Below are 23,371 nucleotides of genomic sequence, written 5' to 3'. Positions count from 1 at the left end.
ATCAAACAAGATGCAATTCGGTGAACTATTTCATTCATGCTGGTAGACTACTGAAGGTAATATAATAATATAATATAATATCATACCTGTAGGAGGGTTCACAGTGATGTCTGTGTGAGCGAGAGCGCTATGAATCATTTCTCATACCTCAGGCTTGAATCAATGTTCTCGTGGAAATAGATACCAAATCTTACCAGTCACCTGGATTTGAAAAGACAAAGACGCAACCAAAACACCAGGTCATCTTTTGAGCGTGACACAATACTGGTAAAACCACTGCTGAGCTCGCTCACTCTGTGAAATCATTAGTTAATTTGACAATAGCATAATTTACCTGGGACTATAGTAAATCAGTCATTTTAGCCACACCTCTCCTCTACAATCAATTTCAGGCTTTGCCCACCCAAATTATTTTGTGTGACTGAGCACAAGAAAACATTTAGCTCGAATGCATTAAAATGCATTTGCTGTTAGCTACAGCGCCACCCAGTCTTTTAACAGTGAAACGAAAGCAATGAGCTGCAGCGTAAACTTGATTCAGACGTGAGATGGAAGCCATCAGAAATGACTGGATGTATACGTTTAGCTGCTGCAAACAGTTTGCGGATGCAGAGGAAACAAACTGTAACGACATCCAAGTGACATCTGAGGATTACCCAGCATGTTAGTGACGTTAAAGAGGGCAAAACCCAGGCCTTGATACATGCAGGGGTACTTTGAAGAGGCTATGAGCTCTGCACCCGGGGCTTCTGATGTATTGCCCCACTTTAGAGCATAAACACTGACTCGACACTGCTCCATTTCCGCCTGTCCACTTTCTTCTACCCCAGAGGACTGAGCTCTTTGTGCATGTCTTAGAGTAGCTCACTGCATGTGGGCCAGATCACCTACATATTGTAGGTAACCATGGTGATGCTTATTATATTCTACCATGAGCTAACGATGCTCAATGCTCGAGCCTAGAGCTTGATATTTTCTACAGGCTCTGCCACTGCCCATATTTAACCCCCTGCAGGACCTGGACTTTGTTGTCCTCATTCAAAGGACGTAATGCAAGCTGATTAAACTATCGTCAGTATAATATTCAACACAGTACATAGAGCAATTTACTCTCTCTTTTATCTGCATACAAATAAAAGACGGCGACTGGGGTCTCAAGCAAACAAGCGACTTTCAAGTTAAAGAGTGTTTTGAGTTCAGCCTCAGCTCACACATCAGCTTTACTGAGTGGTGCCATTCAAATAGATTCATCACCCTCTGTTTTGAAGCATATTCCATTCTTTATCTCGTTTAAAAGAGTAATGATTACTGCGTTGGGATACCAATGGTGAAACGAGATTGTCTCCTTGTTCCAGTCTCATCAAACAAACTGTTTTATCTTTCGCCGACTGGAATATTTCACAATTGCAGTTCTGCTTTTCTCAAGGGGGAAAGATAAATTGAATTTCTTGAGGACTCTTGAGTGATACCGCTCTGAAGTGCAGGCTTTTCCTGCTCTCATGCCTCTTTTCCTTCTCAGCCATAGTGCTGAAGACTTGCATTTCTGCCTAATACATTAACACAACATCTACATTATACTCTTCTGTCTGCACTTGGTGCTGCTCTACAGGTTTTCAGTCTACATTTCTTTTCTGCGACGTAGGAAGCCAAGTCCACTTGTCCGCCTGGACTCTTTGGAGGCTCCGGTTTATTCACAGACTTTTTACGCCCTTATTTCTTATGCCTGACACAGATCATACACCATACCACCCCTCAACCTTCAAAAAGATCCCAGGACGCAGGCCCCTGCATCAGGCTTTTTACGGATCCACCTGACTCTAAGGTCCTTGAAAATATTAGAACATCCATCACTGAGCCTCTTTGCACTTAAGCTACAGATGGCCTTAGCCACTTCAGGTTACTTATTTAAGATCCATTGCTTCCCTTTCTGATATCGTGGTATCTAATGGACTCAAGTTTATTGACTGTTCTATGAATACACAGCAGCAGAGTATATATAGCGTCTGTCTATTTTGGAACATGTGGATAGTTGTCATTCAAGAGATGGCTGTGACCCTCTAATGCTGTCACTGTCTTTGAGAGACAATTAAACTGGCAACACTTGAAATGGACTGGTTGTTGGTGCAGGTCCATGTTCACTGGACCTGCACCATTGGTCAGCCATTCACAAGATGACGAAAGGTTCAACACTTTGTGAAACATCTGCCGATTCCTTTTATCTTTGCTGAAGAGGAATAGGAGGATTTCAGCGTCTGCAGACTTTTAGCATCAAAAACTTGCAGAGAATGTGGAAAATTCTCTGCACTTATATGCAGCAAGGATGACTAACATTGGATGCCTGTGACCTTCCATCTCAGGTGGCGCTGCATTAAAAACCAACATGATTTATGAATCTTTTTTATTTCTTGTGCTCAGGAACACTCAAAAAAACCACTGCAAAGTAAACACAGCTCATCACTGCATCTGCAAAGTGCAAAGTTAAGACATGCGAGGCGCAAGCTTTTTAAAACACTTCGATGATTTCGCAGCGGTTTTTTTGATAACATGAGCAGTGTGTCCTCGGGGCTGAAAAGGAATAAGACCAACCAGACTTTTAACAGCATAAAGTCCTGAAACCAACATCTGCGATGGTATGAGGGATGATTAGTGCCCATGGCAGGGGTAACTCGCACATCTGTTCCGTGCCTTAAAACAGCGACGTTTCAGCATAAAGGAGCCCAAATGCTCGACCGTCCTGCAAGTTTTACATTAATGGTCTTGTTTTTGTGTTGGGTTCAACTGCGTTTTGACTAAAATGCCACTTTATTTCCTGTACCAGCGTTTCCTTTGGCATAGTGCATTAGCAGATCAAAGAATAAGGAACTCTAGAATGTGTAAGAAATAATATTACGACATATCAACATATGAATAGATAAATTTAGGCTCCTCCAGTCGCTGCTGTGCATTTCTCCATCTTGTTCCGCATGCTTTCAGTGGAGATGCATTTAGTGCTCTTATGGGATTTTAAAAACGAGTCCCACAGCAGAAGTCATTCTCATTGAGCCCTCATCAGGTTTGCTGCTCATGATCACAGCTGTTCTGTATGCGTTCTCTTCTCGCTGGCTGCACGTGTTGACTTCAAAGCGACCGTCGAGGCTCGGGGAAGACTGTGAAAGAATGCCGATCCCATTCTTACGTTTCACTTTAAACAAGCCTAGGTTATTTTTTTTATTATTTTTTCGCTTCTCTGCTCCCAGAGGACACGGTGAGATGGAGACGAAAGCAAAGATATGAAGGAGTGAGATGAAAAGACAGACAAATGAAAGCCAGGAGGCAGCAAGTAAGGGAGAAGACAACCCCGGTTACTGGAAGGAGGCGCATGGGTGTCAGTGTTCACTCACTCAGTCGAGTGAATATGCATCCTGACGTTTGGTATTATTTAGGGATCAGAGTTGCTGGTAGGAAATCACAACTCTCAGGGCATTAGCATCTCCTCCGCTGGGCTGACATCGGTGCTTTACGTCTTTGTCTTCTTTAAATGAAGACCATTAAACTGTTTCAATCTGGAACGCAAAGCGCTCACGAGTTTAGATCCAGCCTGTAAGCGCAGGTGCGGATTGTCTCTCTCACACACACATAACCCACATGCGAGTAGAACAGATGATGTTTTCTTATGACTGTCTTCCAGAGCCACCTCTCTCACCGAGCTTCTACTGATAGCCATTAATCATGCGCTCCCCTGCATTGTCAGCTCAGCCTCCTCTTCCCTCCTCTTCCTCCTTCCCTTCACTTTCAGGCTGTCAGTTAACAAGCTGCGACACCATGACAGTGATGTGTGTGTGTGCAGCTGAGTGATGCCTCGCTGCAGCTCTTATTGGAAAGGTATTGAAATCCTCCGGCGTGAAGAGAGTAGCGATGAGATTGTATTTCTCAGCTCCTAATAGAATGCAAATCCTGCTGCCTGGCTATTCAATTAGGCATTGAAAGAGAAGGCCTGGCCCCTTTGATAGTGTGATTTATAGCGGCATCCAAACAGCTCTGCAGCAGGAATCCAGTGTTTTTATTTTACACACGAAGGAGAAGATTTCTCCACGTGTGCAACAAAGCCTCGCTCATTTCCCTGCTTTCCCTGTGTGTGTTTCTGTGCACAGGCTCAGTGTCCCTCAGCGTGTTCCTGGTCTCCCTCGCAGTCACAGTGTGTGCTGTTTGGCTGGTGGTTCTTTGTGGGGTCTGCGGTTGGTGTCAACGCAAGCTGGTGAGTTTACACACACACGCACACACAGATGTAACGCGGTCCAGCTACTTTTCTAGCCTTGCTAACATGCTTTAATAATCACAGAGATTTTAATAAGCATTTGGCATCTGTGTCTGCAAGAAGATGAAGCAAATGCAATACACATTTTGCGCAGGTGTTCAGAAAAAGCGTTAGACTTTTCTAAGTAAGGCTAATGAAGATGTATTACCAGCAAAAATGACATTAAACTTTATTAAAATCAAAGATCTTGCAATCAGCAAAAAGGGCCAAAAAGGATGCACATGTATTGAAGATGATTATATTGTGTTCTTTTTATCACCTCAAGAGGTTCTTGATAGATTTTGATGACCTTTTGTGTTGGATAAATTAACAGTTGGATCAGATTTGTTTTGGATTCGGGTGGAGCGGATTCTGGGGCACTTTTTCACCTTGGGGGAAAAGCCCGAGCCAGAGAACCCGGAGAAACCCACGCAGACACAGGGAGAACATATAAACTCGCACAGATTGTATTTGAACCCAGTACCTTCTTGCTGTGAGGTGACAGTTCTAACCACTACGCCACCGTGCCACTCACAACTTCATAAGATGTTGTAAGCAAAAGTAAAGAAAAAGCCTGTGAAGGTCAGATTTTATTTGAACAAATGTGCAATTTATTTATTTATATACATTTAAAAACGTTTCGTATAGAATGATTTTGAAAACATACAGTACTTTTTAAATCTTCATATTGCAGGAGCATCCCTCTGAAGTGCAGTGACTTTCTGCCGCCGTAGAAAAGACGCTAACAGAAGTCACGCTACATCAGAGCCACATGTGCACAGCAGCTCGGACTCGAGCGAGTGAATCGCAGACAGATGCAGCTCCAATGGGGGAGAACTGCTGACGCAGCCTCAGCAGCGGTCCGCTCATGGAGGGGAAGCAGAACACGGATCACGCAGACTGACCTTTTATAGAGGGCATGTCATTGCAATTATGTGCTATGAAATGTGATTGATCAAAGAGAGGCGGCCACTCATTAGCTGTGCGGCTGAACACTTTTTAATTTGTATGCCTTTAGAGTTGATTGATTTCCCGAATGATCCCGCTCCTGTGCAGGAACACGGGTCACCTATTTTATCGACTTTTCTTTTTTAAAGCTCGTCCGTTTCAGCCTACCGTTGCACTGCTGTGAAACGGATTGGTCCGCAGATGGCAAGCGTTGGCATTGCAACAGGCGGTGCACGCCGCATGCCTCTCTGCATGGCGTCATGCGCATTGTAGGACTTCCCAAAAGGTGACTGTACCTAGACTGCTTGTCTGTGCCATTATGTCATGTACAAACCAAGGAGTAAATGGCCTGTGCTCAAATGGGACGGTGCCGCAGTCTTTCCATTATTTGCTTCCCTGGAACATCGTTTCGTATTTGATACTGCACATAAAAGTAAATGGAGCTGTGGACGACTCCTGGTTTGCTGCTGTGAATGGGGCTTCTCCGGAGGGGCCCTATTCCCTTCCTGTGTCTGCTGCGCAGCCGATAAGGGTCTGGATAGGATGCCGATGCCGTTGGCCTCATGACCTTATGACCTGCTATCGACCACCATTGATGCACGTCTGTCTGTGACATGCTTCTAAATTTATGACGTCTTCTACCCCCTCACGTCCCGTGTTCTTGTTTGTTAACGTCCCATCTCTGCCCTATATTCCCTGAGCACTTGATTAGAATGTATAGGCCCTATAATTTGCATAATCACAGTTATTTTCAACTGAAGCTATTTTTACAGATTCATACTGCAGCTATTATTTGGTAAAGTCATACAGGCTGCAAAGACCACACACGAAAGCCTCTCTACTGAAACCTACTCCAAGCACGTCTGCATCTAAAAGTTTTCTTTTTGTGTGCACTCTTTGACATCGTCAGCTTTCCTAAGAACAATTGTTTGCCTCAAGCTTCACGTGTCAGTCGTGAGTGGGCCCATGCCAGTTTGGGTTATGATTCATAGGTTAATAGACAAGACATTCTGAGCGAGTGTTGCTTTCGGTGTTTTAGCTCTGGCAACCAGTGCGATGGGTTTTTATTTTAAAAGTCCTCTTGCGCAGCCATCCTGAAGCCTCCCTCCTGCTTGGCTGTTTGTTATCTAAGCCCTGTGGAAGTGCTGCACAATTAATGCCATCGTCTCCTCCTGCTGCCTCCTTAGTCGGTTTGCATGTTGCTGTTTAGCGATGCATCTGTTTTTTTTTACAGCAAATATTCCTCAGTATTGATTGATTTTGATCATTTTTGTGTTCAGAGTTAAAAAAAATTCGAAGCATAAATTCAACTAAAAATAGCCACGTGGTCACGTGGACGTTAAACTGCTGTGTTGCGGCGGCGAGGTTTGTCAGCAGGCGCCCGTGTTGTAGGTTTTGGGTGGGATTTCTAGATATCAGAGGAGGTGCAGCTAACATCTGTTTGAGCAGCAGTGGCTGTTTGGCATTCAGAAGCCCTCTGCTCGCTCTTGTGAGCCTCGCACCGTTTGATCCGTGACATAGTTGCACGAGGAGTTGAGATTGGTTCTGGTTCTGGCATCAACGACTGCAGTATTGTGGTGGCATTAACTGGGAGTTGGGAGGATGATAGTAATTACACCTTTTATGGAACAGACAAGATGAGGAAATCAACAATTACAGCATTTTAAAACAAGAAAGTCATTGGGGAATATTATAGTAACAGCACATTATGTGGATCTAAAGCCTTCACCTGTTTTTTATTCCTCACCAATTACATGCTTCTCAATGTCAGCGAATGCTCCAAAAAAACCCACATAAAACAATGTTTTGATGGCTGATCGAATGATTGCTTGATGATTTTCAGCGGACAGCCGTTTTAATAGTGCACTCCCCTCTAATTATGATGTGATGTGGGTAATAGTGAGCGAGCACGGAGCCTCTTGCTGCCCGCTAATTCACAGCAAACAAACACAGCTGGGTGTCGGAAAGTGGTGCACCGCCAAGTGAGACGGAGAGAGAGGTATTTTCACTCCATCTCCTCTCCCTCGGTGTCACCTGAGGCCATCCACACCAAGGGTTTTCTCACCCATCTGCAGTTTCGGCCAAAAAAGCCAAAAGTCGGCAGGATGCAAGTTAGACAGCTCTCTTCATTGGTTCATCATATCAGCTGGAGCTATTTTGAACTCGTGGCTCAGAGCTCTCGTTCCTCGCGTTGTGTCCCCAGAGCCGGTGAGCTTTGCTGGCTTGATCACTATGAATCACTGCAGCCTCTACGACGCCGCTGAAAGCAGCGGCGGTGTTAGTTATCCACTATTTTGAATGAGCTGAAGGAAAGGTGCGGAAGTGTTCATTTCAGAGCTGCGGACTTCCTTCCATGTGTGGGTGGAATTAAGGATTGTAGGACTCGGTGCCCATCAGGCATCAGAGAGTATTTAAATCCTTCCTTGCATTCAAATTCAATCCACGCGAGACATTTTGTCACTCATCATTCACTTTCTTTGTTTTCCTTCCTGCTGGCTGACATTTTAAATGACACTTTCAGCTCTCTTCCCTCTTTCACTCCCCCCCCCCCCCACTGAGTCTTCCCACCTTTCTGAAAATTTTACGATGAGCTTCCTTTCGTAGCTTGTTCTCATCTTACGGGAATGTTTGGCACAGCCAGAAAATCACCATTAAAGAATGTCCGTTTGTTTTAGTGTGTTTGCGTATAAGGATGTTTATCGTTTGTTGTTGTACTGAGGATGCTTCTCAGGTGTGCAGACATTTTAAATGCTCGCTTGTATTCTGGTGTATTTAATCACTGGAGGTGCGTTCCTGTGTGCGTACACTGTATGAAACCAACCGCTGCCTAAAAACCGCCTATTCTCTTTAACACCCGGTGAGAATGTATCACTGACATGTCGTGATGCAGGTGGAACAAAGGCTTCCGTGACTTACGATATTTTATGGCGAGACCATTTATATCAGAGTCACTTTTTGAATGACAGACAAGCCTCTCGCGTGCAGCTGTTTACCTAGCCCTTCCTGTCAGCTCTGATTATGCAATAGATGAGTGGCTTCCTAGTGCGTGATGGATAGCATTTTTGCTCAGCAGGGCTCCAGCTTTGTGAGAGATCAGAACATATCCGAACGGCAGCTTGAAATGATAACAGTGTGACTATTAAAGCACCTAAGAGACGAGTGGAGGACTTAATGATAAATGATTCAGAGCCTTGGGGGGGAAAATAGTGTCAACACAAATGAAATTAAGCCATTCTTTATCTACCCGGGAAGCATGTTTTCTCTTTTCTTTTTTGTTTTAAATGGAGTGAAATTATTAGTAAGGAATAAACAACCTGCACAGACACTCAATTAGCGCAATCACTTGTTCCCTATTAAATGAAATCCAAATGATTAATTGATCATATGGTAATGTTTACTCGGCCCATGTTAACTCTGACGCTGAAGCTATATTTCATGCATTACTGGGGTTTTCTAAACTTCACTCGCTGCAGGTTGCGATACAAATAAAAGGGAAACAAATTCCCTCCTCATTTGAGATGATAAGGAAAGCCAAGGGGGCGGATCTCTCTTTGATCATCAGTTGGAGTCAGCCGCAAACTTGACTTGTCCTTGCTGGGGGTTGGGTCAGCTGTAATGCTTTTGTCAGGCGTACAGTGATGTGGAATCACACCTTGCATGGACATGTTTCACCATAGTCCAGATTATCTCCAGTCTTAAACCCAGGTAATTGCCCCTCAGCCGACTGGCCAGGCCAAGCCATAGAGGCAGCTTTGTGTTTTCTTCATGCTCATTTTCTGGAAAATCCTCCCCTGTCCTCCATGTGCACCAGACCATCACTTTCAGAGAAGTGTTTGTGATATTTGGCAGACTGGGGCAGGTTTAGGCTCATCCTTTTCTTGCCCTACAAGTGTCAATAGAGATTAGTTGCATTGTGCCACATTTGAAACACCTTTAAAAGCTTTTCCAGTAGAACAAACCCAGAACACCTCACTTCTGAAAGCCTTGAAATTGCCAGTATTTCCATGGTTACAGCAGGTCATGCTCCAGCTATTAAAAAATCAGGCTTGTGCTGGACTTTCTAAAGACTTCCCACCAGCACCCCACGGATTACCTGCGTTTGCCTGTTTCATTGTCCGAGTGTTTCTGAGACAATCGGTTACGCTTCCACTTTGGAAATGAGCAAAAGGGCAAATATGAGCGACGCTTTTATTTCTCTGCTTTCCCTGTCATCCACTCCCTCTGCTCGGATCAAGGGGAAGAGGAATAAACCAGGAGTGGAAACAGCAGATACTCCAGACTCAGCACGTGGGCGAGGGGAGAAGAAAGCCATCAAGTAAGTGCCTGGAAACTGGTTTGGGTAGAATTATCCAGCGATAATGAACTCTGTTTGGTGCAGCTTTGTGCCTCGTGATTGTGCTCAATGCAAATGAAGCCTGTTGTTTTAAAGAGTACAGTCCCTGGAAGAGCCTGTTCAGACAGACATGACATGACAGGCTAGAGATTTAAACCTGCATCTTACCTGTGAGGCCTTCGGCTGGGTGGGGGGGGATGCAGGCCTTTAGCCACGCCTCAGCACGGATCGAAAGGAGGGAGGCTTGAATGCTCTCTGTGAAATCGTCCGAGCATAAATGTCTGGGAGGAATTGTTCTAATCTAACATTTCTTGCAGGGCTCAAACTAAGATTAAGGTATTTCCAGTTCTTGATGAAACAAGGCTGTAGGTCAGTAGCAGAAAATGTCAGCTTAGACTTTATTCCACTCTGTTAACCTGCTCATCGTGACTTCTCTCCTCCAGCCTGCTGTCTCTGAACGTATCTGCTTACCTCCCGTTGTAATCAGCGGTTCATTTTAAGTACCGGCGATGGGCTATGTGAATGCACTCTGACTTGAGTCCCCTGGTTTCTGAATTTGTTTGCATTTTCTTTCTCACTGGCTCCATTTCAGCTTCACGCTTCTTCTCTTCGTGCATTTGCCTTTCTCTCCTGCCCTCTCTCCGTACTGCTGCGTGACTTGTATGACACCAGTGATTCTGCTCACCTTTTCCTCCTCTACGTTTGACTGTCTGCAGTTGATCTCTTTGCCTTGTGTTTCATGCTTTCACGCAGTCTCGCGTCTCACGCCAAGGATTGGGGCCAGACTCCTTAATGTTTACTCCTTAAGTGTTTCATCAGTTGCGCTGTGCTAGATAAACAGAATGTAATCACATGCTGTATGCATTCATCCAGTTTTTCTCACTGCATATCTCTTTTCTACTTCTGTCTTTGCTGCAGCACATTGCTTTATTGAAAGCTTTTGTGAATGCCTTCTTTCTCCCAGGCTGCCCCTTTTTTTTTTATTTTATTTTTTTATATTCTGACCACTGTTGTGATTTTCCAACATCAGGTGGAAAAATAGTTATCCGGCCTGTTTTTTTTCTCCCCATTTCCCCCCCCCAATGCAACCAACCAGCCCTCTTCCTCAAACCAAGCCCTCGCATCATCTATGAAGGCAGGACGCGAACGCTGCTTGGTGCCAAGGCTGTCCATCTTTGTGTTGCTCTGACCTGTCTCTCTCTTTGGCCACAGTGATCTAGACAGAGACTTTTGGAATAACAATGACAGCAGCACAGTGCAGCAGAGGTGGAGCTCCTATCCTCCCAAGGAGTTCGTACTAAACATTTCTCCATATGGAGATCCCCGCCTCACACTCAAGTGAGTCTTGGTCCAAGGCTGGTAAGAGACTTCCCCCTGAGCAGGGCTGTAACGAGGCAGGGGCAGTGCCGCTTCCCACTTTTTGCCTTTAATTTGTATTCCCTTTTCTTGCATCCTCCCCTTCTCTCGTCCTCACACTACCTGCTCTTCTAGCCATGCAGTCACCATCACGAGCCACTCATCACATTGACCTATTGGACGTGGATGTTATGACGCCTGACAGTTTATTAAATCCACCTAGTTTTATAGTCCTGATTATGTTTCTTTCCCGAGGATCAAGTTTTCCCATGAGCAACCAGGGATGTTTAGCCAAAGGCCCCTCTAAAAAAAACATTCTATAAATGTCACAGTGTTGGAATATACACAAGCCACACATTCGTACACGCATTATGTGCTTTCTTTCAACAATAATAACAAGAAACGCAAACAGTGTTGTTCACACTGGAGGGCAGAAATGGTTACTAATGATTACTCATAATCTGCTTGGGAATTGTGAGAATAGGAAGTCATTCACACACATTAAAGCATCCCCACGACAGCTATTGGACTATTTGAGCAGCGGCGAAGCAGCAGAGCCCCGTAACAACCCCAGGTTAATTTCTGCCACGACTTTTCACATACTGTCCCCATTTTAATGAACACACAGATGCATGTTCAGATGCCCCCCCACTCCCTACAGCCCTGCCGGTTCCACTAACACCTGACTTCTAACCTCTCTCCCATGGGGCTAACCATGGAGACGGACAACCCTCGTAGCGTTTCTCTACTAAACAAGTGTGTATCCTTTAACCCAGCTGCTCTGTGCCCTGTGTATCTCCCAGCGTTTGCTTGTGTGAACTGAAATGTTGTTGTGGAGGGTTGACCGTTAAACCGGGTGCTAATGCTCACCTGGGGTTTACATCCATCTGTGGCTTTTCCCTGATTCCCATTAACCAATAATCTGACACGTACTGCACTAACACTGTAGCACCTGAACTGTGTCTACTGCCTATCGCATTTGGAGATAAGGTAACAGCGTTTTAACTTGATGAAAGATAAGTATTTTTTTTTTCACTCACTTGACACTTGAATCCAATAAAGCGCTGTCAAGGTCAAACCTATGTCCTCTGGGCACCGAGAGGACTCTAAGCTTAGCGCTCCTGCTGCCAGGCATCTGTCTGATACGCTGTCTAATAACAGGTCATCTTTAATAGGCCTAGCTGTTGAGAATTGCCTGGAGAAAGGAGGCAGTGGTGTGGTTATGAATGTGGTAGATGCACGAATTACTGTCTGGAAGCCGATTGAAAATGATGGCTGCTGATCTCAGGACACCATCTTTACACCCTAGTGCAAGTTCTTAGAAGTATAAACCCTTCAAATATAATGTCAGTTTATTTCTAACAAATAGACACATAGGACGACTTTGTGACTCCAACCAATGACGGCTGGGGAAGCATTTCCTGTTTGAGCTCCTCTTGAAATCAGCAGCTGCCAGTTTGACAATGGGCTTCACTTATCAGTTTCTCGATCCTGCAACCTCCCCATTTAACAATGTAATGGAGGTTCATTGGAGGTACAGTACAAAACCTTTCCAACATTGAACTTTTTCTTTATTTGATCCAATCCAGTGGAATGAATGGTGAAATGACAGAAACTATTTTTCCAACTTGGGCACCGGGCTTGGTGTGTTATCTTAACAGTGTGTTGTAGCTTCAAGAGGAAAAACTGTCATAAATCACCTCTATCGTCAGTGAAAATCAGTCACAAACATGATGGATGACTGAAAGCTACATCCCTGGAAAAACTCCAGGTGATTCATGATCCCGTTTATAAGCATCTTCCCACTTTTAATAAAGAGTAAAGACATTCACCTGTTCGCCCTTGATAAATGAGGCCCTTGTCTCCTGTGTTGACTGTTGCTTCAGCAGTGCCATTCCCGATTGATAACCTATCCGCGTGCCCTCTCGGGTCAATTGGTCAGAATTAAACGTGAAAGCTGACCTTCAATGGGATGTGATGCAAGTGTAGCAACCCCCCCACACCCTTCACCCCACATTCACACTCCAGACATTAACATTTATGTGCCTCCTGGTGCAGGAGCGCCATGCATATTAATTAATTTAGTCATGTCACCAGAGGGCACTACTGTGCTTCATTTTTGATCATCAGTGCTTTCACAGCAGACATGACATTTCATCGCTAAAACCGGCTTTGAGAGTACATTTGCTTGATAAGTGATTACTTTCTGTACCCTGAACCTTTTGGTGGAGAGTGGCATGATTTTATTACATCGCTGCTTCCCGTTGCCTCTTTTTATTCCAAGAAGTGTTCAAATGTCACACATTGAGATTTGAAGATCCATAAGTCTAATCGATATCTTATGGAAACAAATGTATTCGTATTTAAGCAAAATGTCCCTTTTGGATGACTTCCCAAACGAACAGATGATTTGCTCATGAGGCCCTTCTGGCTGACCTCCCATTCCTCTAAATAGCTATCATTGAATTGCCTTCTTTAGTAGCAAATTTGAAGCGGCAAATACTTAAATGAATGAGAACTAAATAACCGGCATCCACACATAATTGCTGTTAGCGAATGCTGGCAGCTGTAGTATTGGCCCTCCAGGCCCAAAGCAGTGACTTCTTGCAGGTTTTCCACGCTCCACAGGCTTCCTCCCTTCTCCTCTTCCTCTTCCTCCCTGCTCCCACCATCCTCCCTCTCCTCCTCCACTCCACTCTGGACTCCAGATGCTTTCATCCACCTGCCTCTCACTTGGCCTGGAATAGTGACCTTCCCCCCTCACACACTCTGCTGACCTGTCTCACGTCCTTAGCTCTGCAGTTGCTCAATCTATTTTCCTGTGTGTGTGTTTTTGTCTGTCTTTCTCACACTCTTTGGTCTTTTCCCCCTCTGCCTGTTGTTATTCTCCCTCTTCTATACCCTTCGTCCGTTGTGGGACCTCTGTGCCTTGTCCCTGTCTCTCAGTGGGGCAGTGTCAGGGGGTCAGAAGGGGGCGGCAACTGGGCATGGGGATAATGCGGGGGGTCCATATCGCAGCGACGGCATCAAGAGCATGGTGGCGGAGGGAGTGAAAGTCGGGAGGTGGCAGACGGTCCAGGGTCACATGCAGGCCGGAGGATTGCGACCCAACGGGTGAGTTCAGTACTTGTCACCCTACAGCAGACTGAACATCTGATTGTCATACGTTTCACTAGCATCAGCAACCATGTCTAGAAGAATAAATCAGAAACACAGAGCGGAAGGTCAAGTTCAATAGTGGCGGGCAGGCGAAGGTCGAGACGGGAGCACTAGGGGGGAATCAGGAGAACCCTCCAGCCAGCAGAATCAGCCGAGCTGCTCCTGTATAAACACACACTCTACATGTCTCTAATAGAAACAGTGTCAGCTCTGTGTTGCTTGATGACTGCATATACCCAACACCCATGATGCATTGCATGATTTAGCATCTATATTCAGGATTTTGTAAATGAGGCGGTTCATTTTCAGTTCTTGGTGAATTTCTGCACCTTCCTTTGGCACCTCGTGCCTGTGATTGCTTCCTACACAACACATTTACACTCATCGCTACCTCACCCCTCGTTCTTCTCTCCTCTCGTCGTTCTTTTTGCCCCCTGTCTATAATTGGATTCTATTTTCAGGCCGCTATAAGTGTCTGTGTCTCCTGTGTTTGCGTCTGCCACCCCATTTTCTACCTCTCCTCCATTGTCACCCTCTGAACTCATCACTCCCATCGCTCTCTCCATCGCTCTTTCACGGTGCACGCCGACCATTCTTCTCTTCTTCTGGTTTGCTCACTCACGTTTTCAAATCTGCAAACCTTCTATTTGCCTTTTCATCCAGTCATTTGTGATGGTCAAATGAGATGACACACTAATAACATGATGAGTTTAGTGAAATAATGAAGTGCAAAGTAAATTGCACCCAACTGCTCTCTCACCTAAACGACCTAATTCTGGTAGTCGAGGTTTCACAGCAAGCTGAGAGAGAGGATATATTTAGTGAGTACAAAAAAATATACTTAAAGATTGTGTGACATTTAGAGCCAAAAAAAACACAGGAATGTACCTGTAAGGAAGTGACGGTATTTAAATGTGTCCTACACATTTATTCCACTGAATCTCAGTCAACCTATTAAAGTATTTCTAAAAGGGAGGAGTGGAAATTGAGAGGCAGACAGAGGGAGGGAGTCATACTGTAGGGACCTGGTTGGCTATTGGGATGTCTCTAGAGGTGCGCCATGTATTTAAAGGATGAAGGAAGAGAGGCTGTCAGAGAGGGGAAAAGCTGACTGACGGATCTCTCATCATGCCAAAAAGGCCTGGAAGCTGCAAAGCCACGACCCCCAGGCCTCGGCGAGGTCACGTAGTGCACAGCCGCACCACGTCCGTGCCGACAGTGCACGTCCGACCGCTGCCTGCGCGAAGCACGCCCTCACGCGAACAGCAAGCTCGCGCCGCACAGACACAGGTGCACGAGGCGAGCTCAGAGTCTGCACACTGCTGCCCGTACGCGCAGCACCCGGCGCACAGCGATCACTCAGGCTGCACCTTTTACTGCTACTTCTGCTACTGCTGCTACTGCTGCGTCCTCACGTTGCTCTCTTCCTCTCTCTTCCTCCTCCTCTCCCCACCCGATGCTCCTCCTCTTCCCTCTGCTACCTCCTCCACTTTATCCACAAACGTCGCTCTTCTTCCTTCCGCCTCACGTTCATCAACTTCCTGCTTTGGTGAACTTTCCGCTTTTCATCCGAACACCAACCTTTCTTCTTCTACTTTGTCTTCCTACTGCCCCGTGCCACCTTGTCTCAACTCTGATGATTCTTCCCCTCTCTTCTATTTCTCATCTCCTCACCATACTGCTCCTAACCGACTCGGCTCCTCTCCTACATCTTCCCTCTGTTCTTCCTTTCTTCCTTATCGTCCTGTGCTCTGCCGGCCACGACCATCTTCACACTCTCTTTTCTCCTTGCTCCTCTGCCCTCCCAGCTTTGGGGATCCAGTCTTGTGTTATGCATCCACATTGGATCACATCCCCTCTGGTCCAGCCCGGCCCAGGACCCTGCTACGCCAACAGAGCCTTCAGCAGCCTCTCATCCGCCCAACAGGCCCTGGTCTCGGCCATCCCCCCACCACATCCCAGAGCTTGGGGCAATTACACACTGTACCTGGACAACCTGGGGGAGGAGGTGGGGGCGCTGGGAGAGGAGAGGGTAACAGTGGTGAGGGTGGGGGTGCAGGTACACGAGGCGGTACCCGAGGCGTGCGGGGCAGCCTCGCGGGAGCAGATGCCTCTCGCTGTAGGGGAGGTGGAGCAGGAGGGCGCTCGTGTGCCAATCCCGGTAGCTGGGATTACATGATGGACCAGTTCCGGAATCGTGGCCTGGATGTCAAGTCCTTCCTGTGAGTTAACAACCCTTCATTTGCATCATTTGTGTTCAGGCTTCTGTCTATATGTGGCTCTTGATATTAGGCAGCATTGTTTTAAGCTTTTGTTGAAGGTATATTTTTTTATTGAATATACTAAATCGATTAAGATACATTTTTATTAGAAATAAGATGCTTTTTTTTTTAGAGCTCACTAACCTTCTCTTCCCTCTGTCTTTGCTAAATACTATTATGTGCCTTTTATTTTGGTGTGTTTTCCTTCCCTTTGCATCTGATATCCAGGGAAGGATATTACTTCTGTCTATCAAAATACATACTGTGTGCTCGTGGGCACATATAATACGTGCACGAGTGTGCATTGTGTGTATGTGTGCGTTTGTGGTTTCAGGCTATATGGCATTGTGTCTATGGAGGATATTTAGGGTTTTCTTTAATCATTCTGTCCTCTGCAACACTGACAAGGAGGTTTTCTTCATTCAGTCACAAATACAAAAAGTCCTTTTTATAACTTATCATGTTAATGTGGGAAGATTAAGTTGATTGCAGATGAGGAGGCTTATTTGAAAAATCTAATATGAATGTTTAATAAGGTTAGAGATATTAATGCAAATAAGCTGCTGTCTTTTGACTCTAGGCCCTGTGAGATGGCTCAACACCACATCTTAGCGAGACGCCATCGATCACGCAATGATAATAACAATTATGGATATTAGATTTCATTTTCAAACTGGGAGAATATGCTGATTTGATGTTTAATGATCCTTTTAAATGTCAACTTTACATGAACGTAGAGTGCTGCCATTGATCAACCGGGATTATTGATAAATCCTGCCATTGAAAATGCACTTTCACAACTTTTATAGCAAATAACGTCATGACCCAAAAAATAAATAGCAAGGGTATTGCAAAAATAATCCAGTCTATTTCTGTCCTGTCCTGTGAAAACGGCTAAATGTTTACACTGCACGCTCTGCTGCTCAGCAACATCTGCTGCGATTGTTCTAACAGGACTCAGCTAGTGGGGCTGGTTTATAATATTCATGAGATGGTTTCAGAAAAAACATCTCTTTCTATTATATATTCATGCAACCCACTCAGTTACTTGACTTTCTATCCGAGCCACCCTTTGGAATGACTGCTAAATATCCTGTTTAGGAAACACACCAGTGGGTCTAATCTGTGTTTCGTTTCAGCACATTCTAATCTGGTATCATTGTAACATTTGTGCTAATATTAAGCACTAATCTCTTGTGTGCTGGTTGTGCAGATAGCCGGCTGACACGCGTGCACATCACAGGCTTCCCGTGTGTAGATTTGTGTTAACCCTGAATCATTAACCTGATGTAATCAGCACTGCTGCTCCAACAATATATTGTTATTTTAGGGCAGAAGAAGAGGTAGAAAGGGTGAGGAAGGACACTGCTAAGGTACAACATGTGTTTAATGTCCCTTTCCAGAGTTTATCCAGCTTTTTCCTATTTGCTTTCTTTTTTTTTAATAAGCATTAAGGCTCATGACTGATGCCATCGGCTTGGGCAGCACGGTGGTGCAGTGTTGCATCACAGCAAGAAGGTTGCAGGTTCAAATCCAACTTGCGGCTTTTCTTTCTTTCTTGCATGTTCTCTCCGGGTTCTCTGGCTTCCTCCCACCACAAAAAACATGCAACATAGGTCCAGGTCGTTATTGAAAAAGATCTTAATTCTCAATTGACTTACCTGGTTAAATAAAGGTAAAAAAAAAAAAGCTGAGCATTTGCAATGTACATGACACCACCAAGGTCAGTGAAAAATGTCAGCTGTAGCACTCGTCACTTTCATGTGAGATCATTGAGGTCATTGTCGTATTCCCTTCTCAGCAGTAGAAACACCTCAGATGAGGAGCAGAGTTAGACATGAGCCAATCTTAAGACCTGCTAAATTCAATCTTGGCCAGATTCCCTGCTGGGCACTTCGTTCTCAATGAACGTGTTGATGAGACGGACTCAAATAGACAGCTTTTGCAGCCATTTGACAGAATGGATCTGTCGGTCGATTGTTCTTCATGTGTTTGGGCTTAAAATCGTAAATTTAATCTTGTGGCATTAATGACTGTTCCCCGTCTTGCCTTCCGCTGTAGCGATGTGAAAGGATTCCGGAGTGGCTTGACAGGTTGTTTATTCTCAGCAATATGATTTTAATTAAAGCATTTAAGTCCCCTGGAGGCATGACACCTGAAGACATCGTGCTCGAAGTGTAAAAAAGACAAATGTAGCCTATTTATACAATTCAACAGTTGAAACAAGTGAGATTGGTAATCTGCTCACAGCTGGCTAATGTTGTATCTTGCTAAATGTAATGGATGGATTATTTAGGAGGCTTGTTGTCTAAAAGGAAATCATCTTAAATATAATATAGACCCACTTTCACTTGATATATGATATAGATGATTAGGACATACTGAAATTTAGGGAACAACTGGGGCAGATTATTGGATAAACCCTCTGGTGCTTGCAGGAAAAACGTTTGATTGTGTGAAAGAAAACGTTTAGGTCGCTATCGCGTGACGCACCAAACAATTGTTTATGGAATTGTAACCAGAAAGAAGGCTTAAGCTATAGAACCGGTGGTGTGGGAGTGATGGAAGGCAGAGAATTCAAAGGGTGGGGGGGTGGGGACTTGAAAGTGTAGAGTGTAATAGACGATAGAATGAGAGAGCAGTGACCCAGAAAACAGTGACACACACACCGTGCACCTCTGGACACCGTGTCACTCAAATAGAAGCAATTAGTCCAGATCTTCTTAATGAGGCGTAATTAAATGTTAACTCTGGAGGAAGACGACCAGCATGTTTGAAGGGAAAGGTGAATCTGGAGGGAAAGCAGGAGGCAGATTCAATAACCAGCTGGATTACTGTGTGTGTGTGTGTGTGTGTGTGCACACAGGCCTGTGTAATACCTTTGGAATGCAGGCTACTGAACATCACGTTCATTAACAGTCATTAAGTGATCATTACATTTAACTCTTTGTTTTCTTTATGATGTGACCGTAGCCTGAACCGGTTTATTCCAATCTGAATTTAACCCTTAAGGTTAAGGTGTCTTCTTAATATCCTTCCCTGGACAAAGTGCATGGATCTGGGGTGTTATGACCGCCCCCCTCTGTAACTGCTTCCTCCACTGTGGGCCCTTATTATCCCACTGCCTCTGTATTTCCGGTCCACCTGAAATGACTTCTCCTCTCTCCCCCCCCCCCCCCCCCCCTCGCACCAAACCTTCTTTATATCCGATTCTCCTATCCTTCGCATCTGTTCCATTTTCTCGGCTCTTCTTTCTATTTCTGGGCCTGCTCTTACGCTATGTTTTTATGAGGAACCAGTGAAGGAAAGATGGTGGTCCTGGCTCTGGCTGTTGGCGTGGCCGAGCAAGACGACTTTGCCAATATCCCTGACCTGCAGGAAACGGCGCAGGCAGCACCGCCAGCCAATCAGGAGCCCCCTCCTGAGAAGAGGTACCAAATAACGTATGCGAGTGCTTGTTATATGTGAGAGAATGGAGTGCAAATGATAGAAGGATATTATATCGGAGAGAAACAAGAAATTCAGCTTCTCGGTGGAGGAAAGTCATTTTTTAGCAGTGTTTACGGAGTGACTATATCAAGGTATGTTGTGTCTCAGACCAGCATCTGAAAGAGCATCAAGGCGTGACAGTCTGTTACAGAAAAAAAAAGAAGATAAAACAAAATATAGAACAAGAACAAACCTCTAATGCATGAGCAGAGAGATAAAGCAATTTAGCTGTAAAGCAATAATGAGCTCATAAATCACCATAAAGCAGTCCCGTTTCTGCTTTTAGAGCTACAGTTTCAGCAGATCAAATAAAACCGTGTGTTCTCACGTCAGTGGTCTTTCTCCCTGACCATGATAATTATCTCCCCTATCGCTATCGCAATGACATTCTCTTCCGCCATATTCTTCTCGCTTTATTTGTCTCTGCTCCTGCTTTACAGAGACCTCCCATTGGTAATTTTCATATTTTCTTTGTATGTACATGCTTTTATTCTCCTCCTGTGTTCTCCCCCCCCCCCTTCTGCTCATTAGCTCCCTTCAATCACCCTCTGCTGTTCTGCGAGTCCCGTCTCTGAAGCTCCACCGAGGGCCCAGAGAGCCTTCTCATTATTCCACAACATGGTAGTCACTTACATAAAGATGCTAAAAATAAACCTTTTCCTCACCAGCCACCTCACAGAGTAGAAGCCGACATATTCCCCCTCGTCTATAAGGATGGTGCCACTCTCTCTCACATCTCCCTATCCCCCCCAAAAAATAATTAGGTATGCATTCTTTTTAGAAAATGGGCCAATTTATTTTTTTTATCAAACTGTTTAAGACTGACAAATGAGTACACTGGGCTTTTGTGCGTTTGTTTTTTTAAACACGCAGCGCCCGAGAACCGGAGAGAAATCCTGTGTTCGGTCCAGCGCTTTGCAGATGTGACACACTTGATGGCCTCTGCAGCCAATTTGTTAATTTTTAAGCCCCTCAACCCCCCCGCTTTAATTCTTTGACTTGGAATCGGAGACAATATGAAGACACGGAACATGACACACAATGGCAGGTGAGGGAGAACAAACTCTGATTTACATGTCACACCAATTATCCCTCATTCACAAGCATTTCATCAATTTGACACATGATTTAAAACTTGGGCTCTATTACAATACAGATGGCAACCGTTTTAATGTAGACTGCACAGCTGCAGGAGCAGTGCAGCTGGAAACATCTGCAGCATCTCCTGAAATAAATAGAAGAAGCGCCTCTGTTGATCATTAAAGTTGTCTTTAGAGCTTTGCTTTTAACTCTGCACGGCTAGCTGTGGTGTTGAGTTGAGAGTAGCAATGCTACTGTTCTCCAGCCAACACTCACAAGAGCTGATTCTGATATGATAATGATGCAGGATGGGCTTTTCAGCATTGTGGTAAATGTTTAGCATGAAGCTTTATGCAGATCCACACTGAGATGAGAACTAACAAAGTACAAAGTACAATCAGGCTGTTGCCGTTCATCTTTAACAAGCATTAAATTATTCTTGGTGTAAGAATGTTGCTTTTGCGAACATCAAAACATGTGTGTGTCTAAGAGGCTCTCACCCGTCAAACATTATGAACATCTCTATTGTTCATGATTAAGGTCAGACCCACAGAGCAACAGAGGAGTACAATTGTTTTGTCCAATTTGTCGAGCACATCCGACTCTTCCAGCTTTTGTCTTCACCTGGAAACCTCCTTGAATGGGTTGGGAAATCCTCTCGGACTAAACAACAGGCTGCTCAGGGCAGCGTGAAGCCAGCATCTGTTACTTCATGCAGTTATATTTGATCAATTAATCAAAGGTTCATTGATTGTTTTTCAGTCAAAACAGAACGACTAACATGTAGCTAACCACAGAGAACATGGATGCAAAAAAAAAAATAAAAGCCTGTTTTTAGAGCGCCCGTTCCCTGAGCTGGAATCTGATGCCACTCGAGCCCCTTCTCATTCGGTTTGTTTTATGAGAAATTACAAATTCAAATGCATAAATGATTTAGCCACACTTTAATTGGATGCCAAATTTAGAGGCCCAAATAAGTATCCACAGTCCACAGGCTATTAGAAATGCAAGGTGCAAGCTTCCTAGGAATATATCATTCCCAGTGGTGCTAGCGCTGACTTCACGGATGTCTGACCGTGATTTCGTCAGTCACACTCTTGGTATAGCGCTCATTCTAAACGGTATGAGCTGGAGACAAAGTCACACTTTCATTCGTCTTTCACTTTCTGCCCTTACTTGCTCGTTTCATCGGCGTCTGTGCATTTCCATTAAGCGTGTTCTTCATGCGCTGTCGCTCATCTCCACACCTGCATCTCTCACGTTATACCCTATGAATTTATTAAACGTCTGATCAACGTGTCGCCGGCAAGTCAGCTCAGCTAAATAAACCGTCTGATAATGTCACAGGCCGAGGCAGGTGAGAAGCCAAACGCACGACAGGGGAAGGCAAAGCTGTAAACTGAGCTTTATTCGTCAACACCAGGTGGTCAGTCCAAATCAGCAGGCCAATCAGGATAGGCGCAGGCAATGAGGCAGTTCCCGAAATCAGGCAGAGGTCACAAACCGGGTGATCCGAATAGACACACAGACAGGCGACATCCAGAAACAGGCAGGGCAGGTACACGGGAATCAGAATCAGGATAGAGTGCTGGAAATGAGGGAACGAGTCTCGACAATCTGGCATGCGTGTGGTGTCTTAGCTGGTGAGAGATTAGCTGCAGGTGAGCCTGGGAGCACAGGTGACCGGGATGAGCTGATTGCAGGAGGCGGATCTGAGAAGACAGGAGAGGTTAGTACATAGAAGAAGACCAGATCCTCCTCAAGCAAACAAATATTTAGTGGAACTGTCAGAGATCGACGTCATAAAACGTTCAAGTAAAACCTGCCATTAATGTCACAGCACAGCTAGTGTGTGGCGCCTTAAATATAGGAAACAACCATTTGTGGAACGCGAGTAAACACGTTTAATCCAGCATTACACGTTGTACTAAATACTGTTCCAAATACTGTTCAACATGGATAAACTATAGAATCTAACGTCAAGGATAATCAGGATCCTGTGTCTAACTTCAGATAGCCAAAAGGGCTTAGCAAAACGTCTAAAGAGATATCTCCACTGTCCCGCAGTACAATTCTCACATGTTTGAATTTAAATAAGTATGACATAAAGAGCTATAATTATCCGTTCTGAAAAAAAAAAAAAGAAGGAAATTTGGTACCATTTATCCTCTCGTAGGGTCAGCTACCACTCTGGCATCTTAAAGATCTGAATGCTCCAGCTTCTGCTGGAAACATTAATACTCCTGGCCTTGCACTACAATTAGCCAAATAATCTTCTTAATTTTTATTTACCCTTCAGCATTGTGTTAACACTTCATTACTGCTTGGCCATAGCTGAAGAAAAGACAACCCAGCAGCACACTGTTATCCCCGCTGGCCATGAGAAGGTGTTCTTGCGCATGATAGTGTTTGGGTGACCTTGTGTGTGCGCACTTGCTGGATGAAGTGTTCTCGCTGCATTTGCTGATGAGA

The 23,371-nt window shown here is 44.8% G+C and overlaps 1 protein-coding gene across 1 annotated transcript in view; it reads left to right on the top strand.

The window, feature by feature from the left end:
- Positions 1 to 3,833: 3,833 nt before the first annotated feature.
- Positions 3,834 to 23,371, top strand: part of syt7a (synaptotagmin VIIa) — a 30,886-nt gene continuing 11,348 nt past the window's right edge. The window contains exons 1-5 of the mRNA XM_068739935.1: positions 3,834 to 3,861; positions 4,131 to 4,234; positions 9,457 to 9,536; positions 10,761 to 10,892; positions 19,630 to 19,761. Of these exons, the coding sequence (XP_068596036.1) occupies positions 3,834 to 3,861; positions 4,131 to 4,234; positions 9,457 to 9,536; positions 10,761 to 10,892; positions 19,630 to 19,761 (476 nt within the window). The remainder of the gene's footprint in view (positions 3,862 to 4,130; positions 4,235 to 9,456; positions 9,537 to 10,760; positions 10,893 to 19,629; positions 19,762 to 23,371) is intronic.

Source organism: Brachionichthys hirsutus, chromosome 5 (genome assembly GCF_040956055.1).
Source record: "Brachionichthys hirsutus isolate HB-005 chromosome 5, CSIRO-AGI_Bhir_v1, whole genome shotgun sequence".
Classification (NCBI taxonomy): Eukaryota; Metazoa; Chordata; class Actinopteri; order Lophiiformes; family Brachionichthyidae; genus Brachionichthys; species Brachionichthys hirsutus.
The sequence above is the reverse complement of the archived record's forward strand: the minus strand, read 5'-3'. Positions and strand labels throughout refer to the sequence as shown.